Here is a 12368-nt window from a genome sequence, read left to right as displayed (position 1 = left end):
ACAAAAAATAAAAGTAAAATAAAATCTACAGACATATTACAGACATTTACAACAAAGACATATTATAAAATATTGACATATACTGTAGGCGGCTGGAGCATTATTGGGAGACAGACTCACTGGTCCTCAGGCTGTGACAGGAGATCACACACTGGGCTGCCAGTTCAACTGAGTTCCCTCCTCCCTCTCCCAGTAGGATGGGGACCCGTTGGGATTCTGGCAAGTGTGGGAATTCTGGGATTAGCTGTGTAAATTTGGGGAAGACTGTTTCTCTAATCCCAGAGTATCTGTCCCAGTGCAGTGGGAAGTGCACCTCTGTCTCTGTTTCTCCCCGCTGGCAGTGGGAGCACAGCCTGTCCTCTCTGGACAGCCAGGTCTGCCTGTGTCCAGTGTCTGTGTCCAGACTGTGGTCACTGAGCCTGTCCTCTTCTTCACACCAGAAGGCAACTCTGAGGTTTTTGTTCAATGCCTAACAGCAGGTAAAGGCTCTCTAGCAGTGTCTAAAGGTTTTTATAGCAATTGCAATGGTTGTATATCGTTATTGCTTTCAATATTTTTTATGATTTATTTATTATATGCGGGAAAATTTCATTCCAGGTCCAGTCTTCACAAAACATTATGTAGAATTTATTTTCAAATTGATCACTTTGTCCCAGATTTTTATCCAAGCTAGAAGACACCTACCGCAAGGGTTTCATAGCATTCCCAGCTACCTGACAGGCCTGGAATTGAAAAATCTGACCTCTGAAGACCAAAACAACATTTCCACCTCTTATTTTGGGGGGTTTTCTTTTCATATGTTTGTCTGCTGAGTGAACACATTAAGAAAAACAAGAAATTTGTTCACACTCAAAGCCAATGGGGTTAGCTTCAATTTAAGACCTGAACCAGGCTCCTGCTATGTTCTTCTGCAGAGATATAACAACATATTTAAGGGGAGGAAATTGCAGGCGGTCATTGGCTAAAAGGGTCTTCGCCACTAAAATTACCCCCCTCTCTCTCAGTGCAGTGTTCATGTACTGGAGTGTCCAGTCAGTGTGTCTGTATTAACCCCTCTCTCTCTCAGTGCAGTGTTAATGTACTGGAGTGTCCAGTCAGTGTGTCTGTATGAACCCCTCTCTCTCTCAGTGCAGTGTTCATGTACTGGAGTGTCCAGTCAGTGTGTCTGTATGAACCCCTCTCTCTCTCAGTGCAGTGTTCATGTACTGGAGTGTCCAGTCAGTGTGTCTGTATGAACCCCTCTCTCTCTCTCAGTGCAGTGTTCATGTACTGGAGTGTCCAGTCAGTGTGTGTGTATGAACCCCTCTCTCTCTCAGTGCAGTGTTCATGTACTGGAGTGCCCAGTCAGTGTGTCTGTATGAACCCCTCCCTCTCTCAGTGCAGTGTTCATGTACTGGAGTGTCCAGTCAGTGTGCCTGTATGAACCCCTCTCTCTCTCAGTGCAGTGTTCATGTACTGGAGTGCCCAGTCAGTGTGCCTGTATGAACCCTCTCTCTCTCAGGGCAGTGTTAATGAGCTGCAGTACCTCTCTCCGCCAGGTGAGGGAGTATGAGGAGGAGATCCACTCCCTGAAGGAGCGCCTGGTGATGTCCCACAGGAAGCTGGAGGAGTACGAGCGGCGACTCCTGTCCCAGGAGCAGCAGACCAGCAAGATCCTGCTGCAGTACCAGAGCCGACTGGAGGAGAGCGAGAGGAGGCTCCGGCAGCAGCAGATGGAGAAGGACACACAGATCAAGGGTATCATCAACAGGTACAGAGGGAGAGAGAGGAGAGGCAGGGAGAGGAGCAGGGACAGCAGGCAGGAGACAGGAGACAGGAGCAGGAGTGTGTGTGCGTGATCCGTCTCTCTCCCTCTCCCTCAGACTCATGGCAGTGGAAGATGAGGAGAGGAGAGGGAGACAGGAGACAGGAGACAGGAGAGGGAGAGAGGAGACAGGAGAGGGAGACAGGAGCAGGAGTGTGTGTGTGTGATCCGTCTCTCTCTCCCTCTCCCTCAGACTCATGGCAGTGGAAGATGAGGAGAGGAGAGGGAGACAGGAGAGGGAGACAGGAGACAGGAGAGGGAGTGAGGAGACAGGAGAGGGAGACAGGAGCAGGAGTGTGTGTGTGTGATCCGTCTCTCTCTCCCTCTCCCTCAGACTCATGGCAGTGGAAGATGAGGAGAGGAGAGGGAGACAGGAGAGGGAGACAGGAGACAGGAGACAGGAGAGGGAGACAGGAGACAGGAGAGGGAGAGAGGAGACAGGAGAGAGAGACAGGAGCAGTAGTGTGTGTGTGTGATCCGTCTCTCTCTCCCTCTCCCTCAGACTCATGGCAGTGGAAGATGAGGAGAGGAGAGGAGAGGGAGACAGGAGACAGGAGACAGGAGACAGGAGAGGGAGACAGGAGACAGGAGAGGGAGAGAGGAGACAGGAGAGGGAGACAGGAGCAGAAGTGTGTGTGTGTGATCCGTCTCTCTCTCCCTCTCCCTCAGACTCATGGCAGTGGAAGATGAGGAGAGGAGAGGGAGACAGGAGACAGGAGACAGGAGACAGGAGAGGGAGAGAGGAGACAGGAGAGGGAGACAGGAGCAGTAGTGTGTGTGTGTGATCCGTCTCTCTCTCCCTCTCCCTCAGACTCATGGCAGTGGAAGATGAGGAGAGGAGAGGGAGACAGGAGACAGGAGAGGGAGAGAGGAGAGGGAGAGAGGAGACAGGAGCAGTAGTGTGTGTGTGTGATCCGTCTCTCTCTCCCTCTCCCTCAGACTCATGGCAGTGGAAGATGAGGAGAGGAGAGGGAGACAGGAGACAGGAGGCAGGAGACAGGAGAGGGAGAGAGGAGACAGGAGAGGGAGACAGGAGCAGTAGTGTGTGTGTGTGATCCGTCTCTCTCTCCCTCTCCCTCAGACTCATGGCAGTGGAAGATGAGGAGAGGAGAGGGAGACAGGAGACAGGAGAGGGAGAGAGGAGACAGGAGAGGGAGACAGGAGCAGTAGTGTGTGTGTGTGATCCGTCTCTCTCTCCCTCTCCCTCAGACTCATGGCAGTGGAAGATGAGGAGAGGAGAGGGACACAGGAGACAGGAGAGGGAGACAGGAGACAGGAGAGGGAGACAGGAGCAGTAGTGTGTGTGTGTGATCCGTCTCTCTCTCCCTCTCCCTCAGACTCATGGCAGTGGAAGATGAGGAGAGGAGAGGGAGACAGGAGACAGGAGACAGGAGACAGGAGAGGGAGACAGGAGACAGGAGAGGGAGAGAGGAGACAGGAGAGAGAGACAGGAGCAGTAGTGTGTGTGTGTGATCCGTCTCTCTCTCCCTCTCCCTCAGACTCATGGCAGTGGAAGATGAGGAGAGGAGAGGGAGACAGGAGAGGGAGACAGGAGACAGGAGACAGGAGAGGGAGACAGGAGACAGGAGAGGGAGAGAGGAGACAGGAGAGAGAGACAGGAGCAGTAGTGTGTGTGTGTGATCCGTCTCTCTCTCCCTCTCCCTCAGACTCATGGCAGTGGAAGATGAGGAGAGGAGAGGAGAGGGAGACAGGAGACAGGAGACAGGAGACAGGAGAGGGAGACAGGAGACAGGAGAGGGAGAGAGGAGACAGGAGAGGGAGACAGGAGCAGAAGTGTGTGTGTGTGATCCGTCTCTCTCTCCCTCTCCCTCAGACTCATGGCAGTGGAAGATGAGGAGAGGAGAGGGAGACAGGAGACAGGAGACAGGAGAGGGAGAGAGGAGACAGGAGAGGGAGACAGGAGCAGTAGTGTGTGTGTGTGATCCGTCTCTCTCTCCCTCTCCCTCAGACTCATGGCAGTGGAAGATGAGGAGAGGAGAGGGAGACAGGAGACAGGAGAGGGAGAGAGGAGAGGGAGAGAGGAGACAGGAGCAGTAGTGTGTGTGTGTGATCCGTCTCTCTCTCCCTCTCCCTCAGACTCATGGCAGTGGAAGATGAGGAGAGGAGAGGGAGACAGGAGACAGGAGGCAGGAGACAGGAGAGGGAGAGAGGAGACAGGAGAGGGAGACAGGAGCAGTAGTGTGTGTGTGTGATCCGTCTCTCTCTCCCTCTCCCTCAGACTCATGGCAGTGGAAGATGAGGAGAGGAGAGGGAGACAGGAGACAGGAGAGGGAGAGAGGAGACAGGAGAGGGAGACAGGAGCAGTAGTGTGTGTGTGTGATCCGTCTCTCTCTCCCTCTCCCTCAGACTCATGGCAGTGGAAGATGAGGAGAGGAGAGGGAGACAGGAGACAGGAGAGGGAGAGAGGAGACAGGAGAGGGAGACAGGAGCAGTAGTGTGTGTGTGTGATCCGTCTCTCTCTCCCTCTCCCTCAGACTCATGGCAGTGGAAGATGAGGAGAGGAGAGGGAGACAGGAGAGGGAGACAGGAGACAGGAGAGGGAGAGAGGAGACAGGAGAGGGAGACAGGAGCAGTAGTGTGTGTGTGTGATCCGTCTCTCTCTCCCTCTCCCTCAGACTCATGGCAGTGGAAGATGAGGAGAGGAGAGGGAGACAGGAGACAGGAGAGGGAGAGAGGAGACAGGAGAGGGAGACAGGAGCAGTAGTGTGTGTGTGTGATCCGTCTCTCTCTCCCTCTCCCTCAGACTCATGGCAGTGGAAGATGAGTTGAGGAGGGATCATGTTCCTGATCTGAAGCCACGAATGCTAGAAGCTCAGGTGGAAAAGATAGATTGTTACTGTCTGTGTGTGTCTGTGTGTACACTCTGTGTACAGTCTTTGTGTACACTCTGTGTACAGTCTGTGTGTGTGTCTGTGTGCACTCTGTGTACAGTATGTGTGTACACTCTGTGTACAGTCTGTGTGTGTCTGTGTGTACACTCTGTGTACACTTTGTGTATAGTCTGTGTGTGTGCACTCTGTGTACAGTATGTGTGTACACTTTGTGTACAGTCTGGATGCGTGTCTGTGTGTACACTCTGTGTACAGTCTGTGTGTACACTCTGCATACAGTCTGTGTATGCGTGTCTGTGTGTACACTCTGTGTATAGTATGTGTACACTCTGTGTACAGTGTGTGTGTACACTGTGTACAGCCTGTGTGTATACCTTGTATGTATGTGTGTACACGTTGTGTGTCTGTGTGTACACTATGTACAATCTGTGCTGTGACTCAGTGTACAGTCTGTGTGTATGTGCCTGTGTGTCTGTGTACAGTCTATGTGTGTGTGTCTGTGTGTGAACTCTGTGTACAGTCTGTGTGTGTGCACTCTGTGTACAGTCTGTGTGTGCACTCTGTGTAGTGTATGTGTGTGTTTCTGTGTGTTCATTCTGTGTACAGTCTGTGTGTGCACTCTGTGTGTCTGTGTAGTCTGTGTGTGTGTCTGTGTACAGTTTGTGTGTAAACTCTGTGACTCTGTCTTCAGTCTGTCTGTGTGTGTGCACTTTGTATACAGTCTGTGTGTAAACGCTGTGACTCTGTGTACAGTCTGTGTGTGCACTCTGTGACTTTGTGTACAGTCTGTGTGTGTCTGTGTGTGCACTCTGTGACTCTGTGTACAGTCTGTGTGTGTGTGTGTGTGTGTGTGTGTGTATACACTCTGTGTGCCTCCTCCCATTGCAGTGTGAGTCTGGTCTTTCCTAGTCAGGCCATCCCTCTCTCTCAGTCTCTCATATATACAGCTGCACAGACCCCCTGAAAACCTGCAGTCAGATCTCCTGACTCTCTAGGTCCCCAAGAGGAAAAAAGCTTTGATTCCTTTGGTGTCTCATGGCTGTAGTCTCTATCAACCCTGTGCCATCATCTCAGTGCCATCGCTGTAGTCTTTATCAACCCTGTGCTCTAATCTCAGTGCCATCGCCGTAGTCTCTATCAGCCCTGTGCTATAATCTCAGTGCCATCGCTGCAGTCTCTATCAGCCCTGTGCTATAATCTCAGTGCCATCGCTGTAGTCTTTATCAACCCTGTGCTATAATCTCAGTGCCATCGCTGTAGTCTTTATCAACCCTGTGCTATCATCTCAGTGCCATTTCTGTAGTCTCTATCAGTCCTGTGCTATAATCTCAGTGCCATCGCTGTAGTCTTTATCAACCCTGTGCTATAATCTCAGTGCCATCGCTGTAGTCTTTATCAACCCTGTGCTATCATCTCAGTGCCATCGCTGTGATCTCTATTAGCCCTGTGCTCTAATCTCAGTGCCATTGCTGTAATCTGTATCAGCCCTGTGCTATAATCTCAGTGCCATCGCTGTGATCTGTATCAGCCCTGTGCTATAATCTCAGCACCATCGCTGTAGTCTCTATCAGCCCTATGCTATAATCTCAGTGCCATCGCTGTAGTCTCTATCAGCCCTGTGCTATAATCTCAGTGCCATCGCTGTGATCTCTATCAGCCCTGTGCTATAATCTCAGTGCCATTGCTGTAGTCTCTATCAGCCCTGTGCTATAATCTCAGTGCCATCGCTGTGATCTCTATCAGCCCTGTGCTATAATCTCAGTGCCATTGCTGTAGTCTCTATCAGCCCTGTGCTATAATCTCAGTGCCATCGCTGTAATCTCTATTAGCCCTGTGCTATAATCTCAGTGCCATCGCTGTGATCTCTATCAGCCCTGTGCTATAATCTCAGTGCCATCGCTGTAGTCTCTATCAGCCCTGTGCTATAATCTCAGTGCCATTGCTGTAGTCTCTATCAGCCCTGTGTGGAGTTGACCTGTGGCGTGTTGCGTGTTGTGTGTAGCGTGTGGCGTACACTCGTCTGCGTCTGTGTGTGTGTGTGTGTGTGTGTGTCCGGTGGCGTGTTTCCTGTCCGTCTCAGTCCGTCGTCTCCGTGTCTCTTGTCTTCGGCGTGTCTCCTGCTGCATGTTTTCTGCATGTCCTCCCGTGAGTCAGCGTGAGCTCGCCTGCTGCCGTTTGCCCTGCGTGTCACGTGTGGTGTGCAAGTGTGCGTGCGTCTCCGCAGCTTGCACACGTGTGCTGTGTGTGTGTGCGGGGACAGACGCGCTGCCGTGGTGGCTCTGTGGCGTGTTGGCATGTTCCTGGGCGCGTGGCGTGGCGTGGCGTGGCGTGGCCTGTCGGACTCCAGGGCCTCCTCCTGCTGCAGGGCAGGCTGCTTCCGAGCGCGTGTGTGTGCATGTGTGCGCGCACGCGTGTGTGCGCGTGCCGTTAGCGCGCCCTCCGCGGAGTGCCGCTGCCCGTGGCGCTGCTTTGTGTGTCTCTCGGCCCCCCCCCCCCCCGCTTCCCCCCTGCCTGGCAGTGGCGCCCCCCCGTGGGCGCTGGTGACTGGAGCATGCTGGCCGCGGGCCCGTGGCGTGTGTGCATGCGTGCTGCGGCGCGGCCCCGCGTGTCGTGTCTGTGCGTGGGCGTGGGTGTGGGCGTGGGTCCTCTCTCTCCCCCCCTCCTCTCTCTCCCCCCCTCTCTGTCTGTGTTGATGAGATACGGTGATTTCCGCAGGGGAGGCGACAATCAATCCTAATCCAGCCTCGCTTCGCGCCCGCGCCGCCCCGAGTCCACAGGTAATAATCCTGACACTCGGACACCGAGCACCTCCTTCGGCACCCGCTGAGCCACATGACACACGGACTGCCACGCCCCCGACCGGTGACCACGCCCCCGACTGGTGACCACGCCCCCGACCGGTGACCACGCTCCCGGCTGGTGACCACGCCCCCGACGGGTGACCACGCCCCCGACTGACTGTCACGCCTCTGGCTGGTGGTCACACCCCCAACCGGTGACCACTCCCCCGACGGGTGACCACGCCCCCGACCGGTGACCCGACTGACTGTCACGCCCGTGGCTGGTGGTCACACCCCCAACTGGTGACCATGCCCCCGACCAGTGACCACTCCCTCGACTAGTGACCACGCCCACGACTGACTGCCACGCCCCTGGCTGGTGGTCACACCCTAACTGGTGACCACACCTCCGACTGTCTGCCATGCCCCCAACTGGTGACTGCACCCTGACTGGTGACCACACCCTGACTGGTGACCACACATCTGACTGGTGACCACACCCCCAACTTACTTCTATGCCCTGACTGGTGACCACACCCTGACTGGTGACCACACCCCCAACTTACTTCTACGCCCTGACTGGTGACCAGACCCCCAACTTACTTCTACGCCCTGACTGGTGACCACACCCTGACTGGTGACCAGACCCCCAACTTACTTCTACGCCCTGACTGGTGACCACACCCTGACTGGTGACCACACCCCCAACTTACTGCCACCCCCCGGCTGGTGACCACACCCCAGACTGACTACCACACTTACTGGCTGGTGCAGGCACGGACTGACGGGCCACCCACTGATTGGATACCTCACCCACAGACTTAGTGACTGTCCCTCCCTCCGACTGACTGGACACCACGCGATGCTGCAGCGGCGACTGACCGCTCACCTCGCCCCTCCCGCCGACCCCCGGACTGACGGACTGACACACTCGCACACACTGACGCACTGACGCTGTCCTGACGCACTGACGCTGTGCCCATGCTGAGACACAGAGGCGAAATAGAGAGACGCACACTGACCGTGGCACCCATCCCAGCACACGGACACGCACGCACACACACAGACAGACACAGACAGCCAGATACGGAGATCTCCCATAATCGTCTGCCGTGGCTAAGCAGTGGGGTGTCCTTGTTCAGCACAGTGTGCCCACAGCCAGTGTGTCAGGCAGTCCCCCAGTCTGTCAGTGTGTCCGCCAGTGCGTCAGTCGCCAGTGTGTCGGTCAGCCAGTCCCCCCGGGTCCCGATCCTGTGCGTTCGCTCGGACGCCTCGTTCCGGCCACACAGACACGCGCACCACACCCCCGCACCCGGACACGACGCAGGGACAGCAGGACGGACTGCCCCCAGACAGCACTGCGCCCGCCGACTGCTGCCCCCCACCCCACCCCCCGGAGACTGACCACCACACAGCGCCCCCTCGCCCACTCGCCACACCGCGGACACGCCATCCCGAGCCCGCAGACGCCTTCTGCAGGGATCTCCAGCGCACCGGGCGTTAGGACTGCGTGCACGCACGCACGCACACGCACGCACACACGCACACGGGAAGCACAGTAACTGAGGCCCAGTTCCCAAGTGCAGGAGCAGCACATTGGCAGACTGGATTGGCTGTGAACTCCTGGTGATCAGTCATGCTAATTAGTGAAGCCAAGTCAAATTACTGTCTGGGTCCTGGATTGGATTAGCTCTGCCGGACAGACCAAACCATCAAGGAGGGTTTCAGATCTATAAAATCCATCAATTAGCGAGACATTACAGTGCCAATAAGAATGTCACACATTATAATATCAATGAGTTTTCAAGACTATAAAAAATCGGTGTAGTGGCACAGCACAACGTCAGTGAGATAGGCAGACACCATGATAACAACGCGATAGGTGGTCACACTGTGATGTCACTGAAACAGTCAGACGCTTTCAGAAGAGTGACCTCACTTGCTAACTCCCCACCACCCCCCCACAGCTAGATTTTGGGAAATCTCCGTATCTGTCCCACTCCCACCAGGGCTGGGGGGGCACCTCTGTGTCAGTGTGTCAGTGCGTCAGCGTGTGTTGACCGGTGTGTCGGCCGGACCGGTAGACTGGAGCGCGTGTGTGAGTCTGTGTGTCCCGAATTCCCTGAAATCATCCTGGTCGGAGCTTTTGCTGGAAACTGAATCTGGAAGGAAAACCAGATGAAGGAGAGACAGAAAGAGATGGGTGGAGGTCTGTGTGTCTGCGTGTTCGTCCGTCTGTCTTTGGTGTCTCTCACCCCTCTCTGCTCTCCGCTACGTCACGCCGTCTCTCTGTCTGTCTCCTGTGCTCCTCTCTCTCTCTGTCTTCTGACCCGACCCGGCCGGACGGCTCTGACCCGCGCTGAACCGCTCAGGTTGGTTGGCCATTGGTTGTTTATTAGTTCGAGGTGACCTCTGTTCCCTTTACGCCCCGTTCCGATGGGCAGCGGAGTTCTGATAGGAGAGGAACAGCAGACAACTGGATTGCTGGGCTGTTACTGTCGGCATAAGAACATCAGAAGGGAAAGGAAGGTTCTGAGTGGGTAAATACTGTCCTGACTGACCTGTGACACTGTGCTGGTGACGCTGTCGCCCCATATCTGTAACCAACACGGATTGTGAATTGATGACCTACATCTCTAACCAACTTGGATTGTGAATTACTGACCTGTATCTCTAACCAACACGGATTGTGAATTACTGACCTATATCTCTTCTGACCCTGGATTGTGAATTACTGACCTATATCTCTACTGAACACGGATTGTGAATTACTGACTATATCTCTTCTGAACATGGATTGTGACTTACTGACTTGACATATATCTCTGCTGAATATGGATTGCCATTTCCTGACACAGGTCTCTGCAGAACATGGATTGTTATTTACTGACCTATATCTCCACTGAACACGGATTGCAAAAAAAGCACAAACTGAGGGTTGTACTATCTGTGACTCTCTGTCTCACTCTCTCTCTTTCTCTCCTGATGGTGCAAACTTACATTCTTACAACTGGGTGAAACTAAACTTTTGTTTTTCATTGACAGAACTGAGAGAGTCTCTCCAGAATGTACAAGACTTTACTGGACTGGAATGGACTAAACTGGACTGAACCGGAATGGTGTGGAATGGACTGGACTGACATTACTGTGAGCTGGATTATTTATTAACTGGGATTATAATCAGACTTCACTGACACTGACAGAGCAGTCTGAGACTCTCCAGGCTAGACTGGACTGGCTGGACTGGGAGCTGGATTAATTCTTCACTGGGATTATAATCAGACCACTGACACTGACAGAGCAGTCTGACACTCTCTAGGCTGGACTGGACTGACTGGACTGGGAGCTGGATTAGTTCTTCACTGGGATTATAATCAGACTCCACTGACGCTGACAGAGCAGCCCGAGACTCTCCAGGCTGGACTGGACTGACTGGACTGGGAGCTGGATTAGTTCTTCACTGGGATTATAATCAGACTCCATTGACACTGACAGAGCAGTCTGACACTCTCTAGGCTGGACTGGACTGACTGGACTGGGAGCTGGATTAGTTCTTCACTGGGATTATAATCAGACTCCACTGACGCTGACAGAGCAGCCCGAGACTCTCCAGGCTGGACTGGACTGACTGGACTGGGAGCTGGATTAGTTCTTCACTGGGATTATAATCAGACTCCACTGACGCTGACAGAGCAGTCTGAGACTCTCCAGGCTGGACTGGACTGACTGGACTGGGAGCTGGATTAGTTCTTCACTGGGATTATAATCAGACTCCACTGACACTGACAGAGCAGCCCGAGACTCTCCAGGCTGGACTGGACTGGCTGGACTGGGAGCTGGATTAGTTCTTCACTGGGATTATAATCAGACTCCATTGACACTGACAGAGCAGTCTGACACTCTCTAGGCTGGACTGGACTGACTGGACTGGGAGCTGGATTAGTTCTTCACTGGGATTGTAATCAGATTCCACTGACACTGACAGAGCAGCCCGAGACCCTACAGGACAGGACGGCTTTGACTTTGCTGTGTGCAGTTCATGCTGACAGGTGACTCTCTGGCATCTCCAGCCAGCGTGTTTGTGTCAACCCCAGATTTATAATCCCTCCCCATCCCTTTCTCTCTGTCTCCCTTCCTGCTCTCTCTCTCTTTCTCTTCCTCCTCGTCCTCTCACTGTCCCCCCACCCTCCTCTGCCCCCTCTCTGTTATTTACCCCGCGCCCTTGCTGCCCCCTGCCCCCGCCCCCCTCTCCCCTCTCTCTCTCTCTGTGTTAGGAGGAGCAGCTTTCCTCCCTGGGTTCTGCAGACCCCTGTGTGAGCGCTCTCTCCGGAGGAGGAGGAGGAGGAACCGGGAGCCTAGGGCTGTCCTCCTCCGGCATCTCTTCGGGAATTTCTGGAATCTCGTCCTCTAGCGGGCCCTGGAACGGCGTCCCGGGGCCCGTGCCCCCGCCACTGCCACCTCCCCCGCTGCCCCCGCCGCGTCTGCACAACGGAGAGCTCCGCGGCATCGCCTTGGCGGCCCCACCCGGCAACCCCTCCACCGCGGCGACTGCGGCCGGCGCCACGGCAACCGCATCAGGACCAGGACTGATGGGTGGAGCAGTAGGAGGAGCAGGACAATAGCAGCTGGGACAGAGAGACAAAACAAACTCAATCACAGAACCCCTGGATGGCCAGATGAAAGGAGAGAGACAGAGAGAGAGAGAGAGAGAGGACTGCCTTCTTCTGAGGAAGGGAAGACCAAAAAACAAGGAAACGGAGACGTGCAAGAGCAAGACCTTCTCCTCCATCTGTCCTCTCCCTCTATATCTCCTGCGTCTTCTTAAGCTTCCTTTTTCCCAGAGCAGCAAACTTGTGGCACAGAGCGAGAGAGAGAGAGAGAGACAGTGTGACACAGAGCCATGATCACAGACACAGAGCTGACAGTGTGACA

The 12368-nt window shown here is 54.3% G+C and overlaps 1 protein-coding gene across 1 annotated transcript in view; it reads left to right on the top strand.

Moving 5' to 3' along the window:
* syngap1b (synaptic Ras GTPase activating protein 1b) overlaps nucleotides 1–12058 on the top strand; it is a 64275-nt gene extending 52217 nt beyond the window's left edge. The window contains exons 21-23 of the mRNA XM_088908075.1: nucleotides 1539–1750; nucleotides 4569–4641; nucleotides 11711–12058. Of these exons, the coding sequence (XP_088764201.1) occupies nucleotides 1539–1750; nucleotides 4569–4641; nucleotides 11711–12058 (633 nt within the window). The remainder of the gene's footprint in view (nucleotides 1–1538; nucleotides 1751–4568; nucleotides 4642–11710) is intronic.
* The last annotated feature ends 310 nt before the right edge of the window (nucleotides 12059–12368 follow it).

Source organism: Atractosteus spatula (assembly GCF_055471065.1).
Source record: "Atractosteus spatula isolate fAtrSpa1 chromosome 10 unlocalized genomic scaffold, fAtrSpa1.hap1 SUPER_10_unloc_1, whole genome shotgun sequence".
In the NCBI taxonomy this organism is placed as follows: domain Eukaryota; kingdom Metazoa; phylum Chordata; class Actinopteri; order Semionotiformes; family Lepisosteidae; genus Atractosteus; species Atractosteus spatula.
The sequence above is the reverse complement of the archived record's forward strand: the minus strand, read 5'-3'. Positions and strand labels throughout refer to the sequence as shown.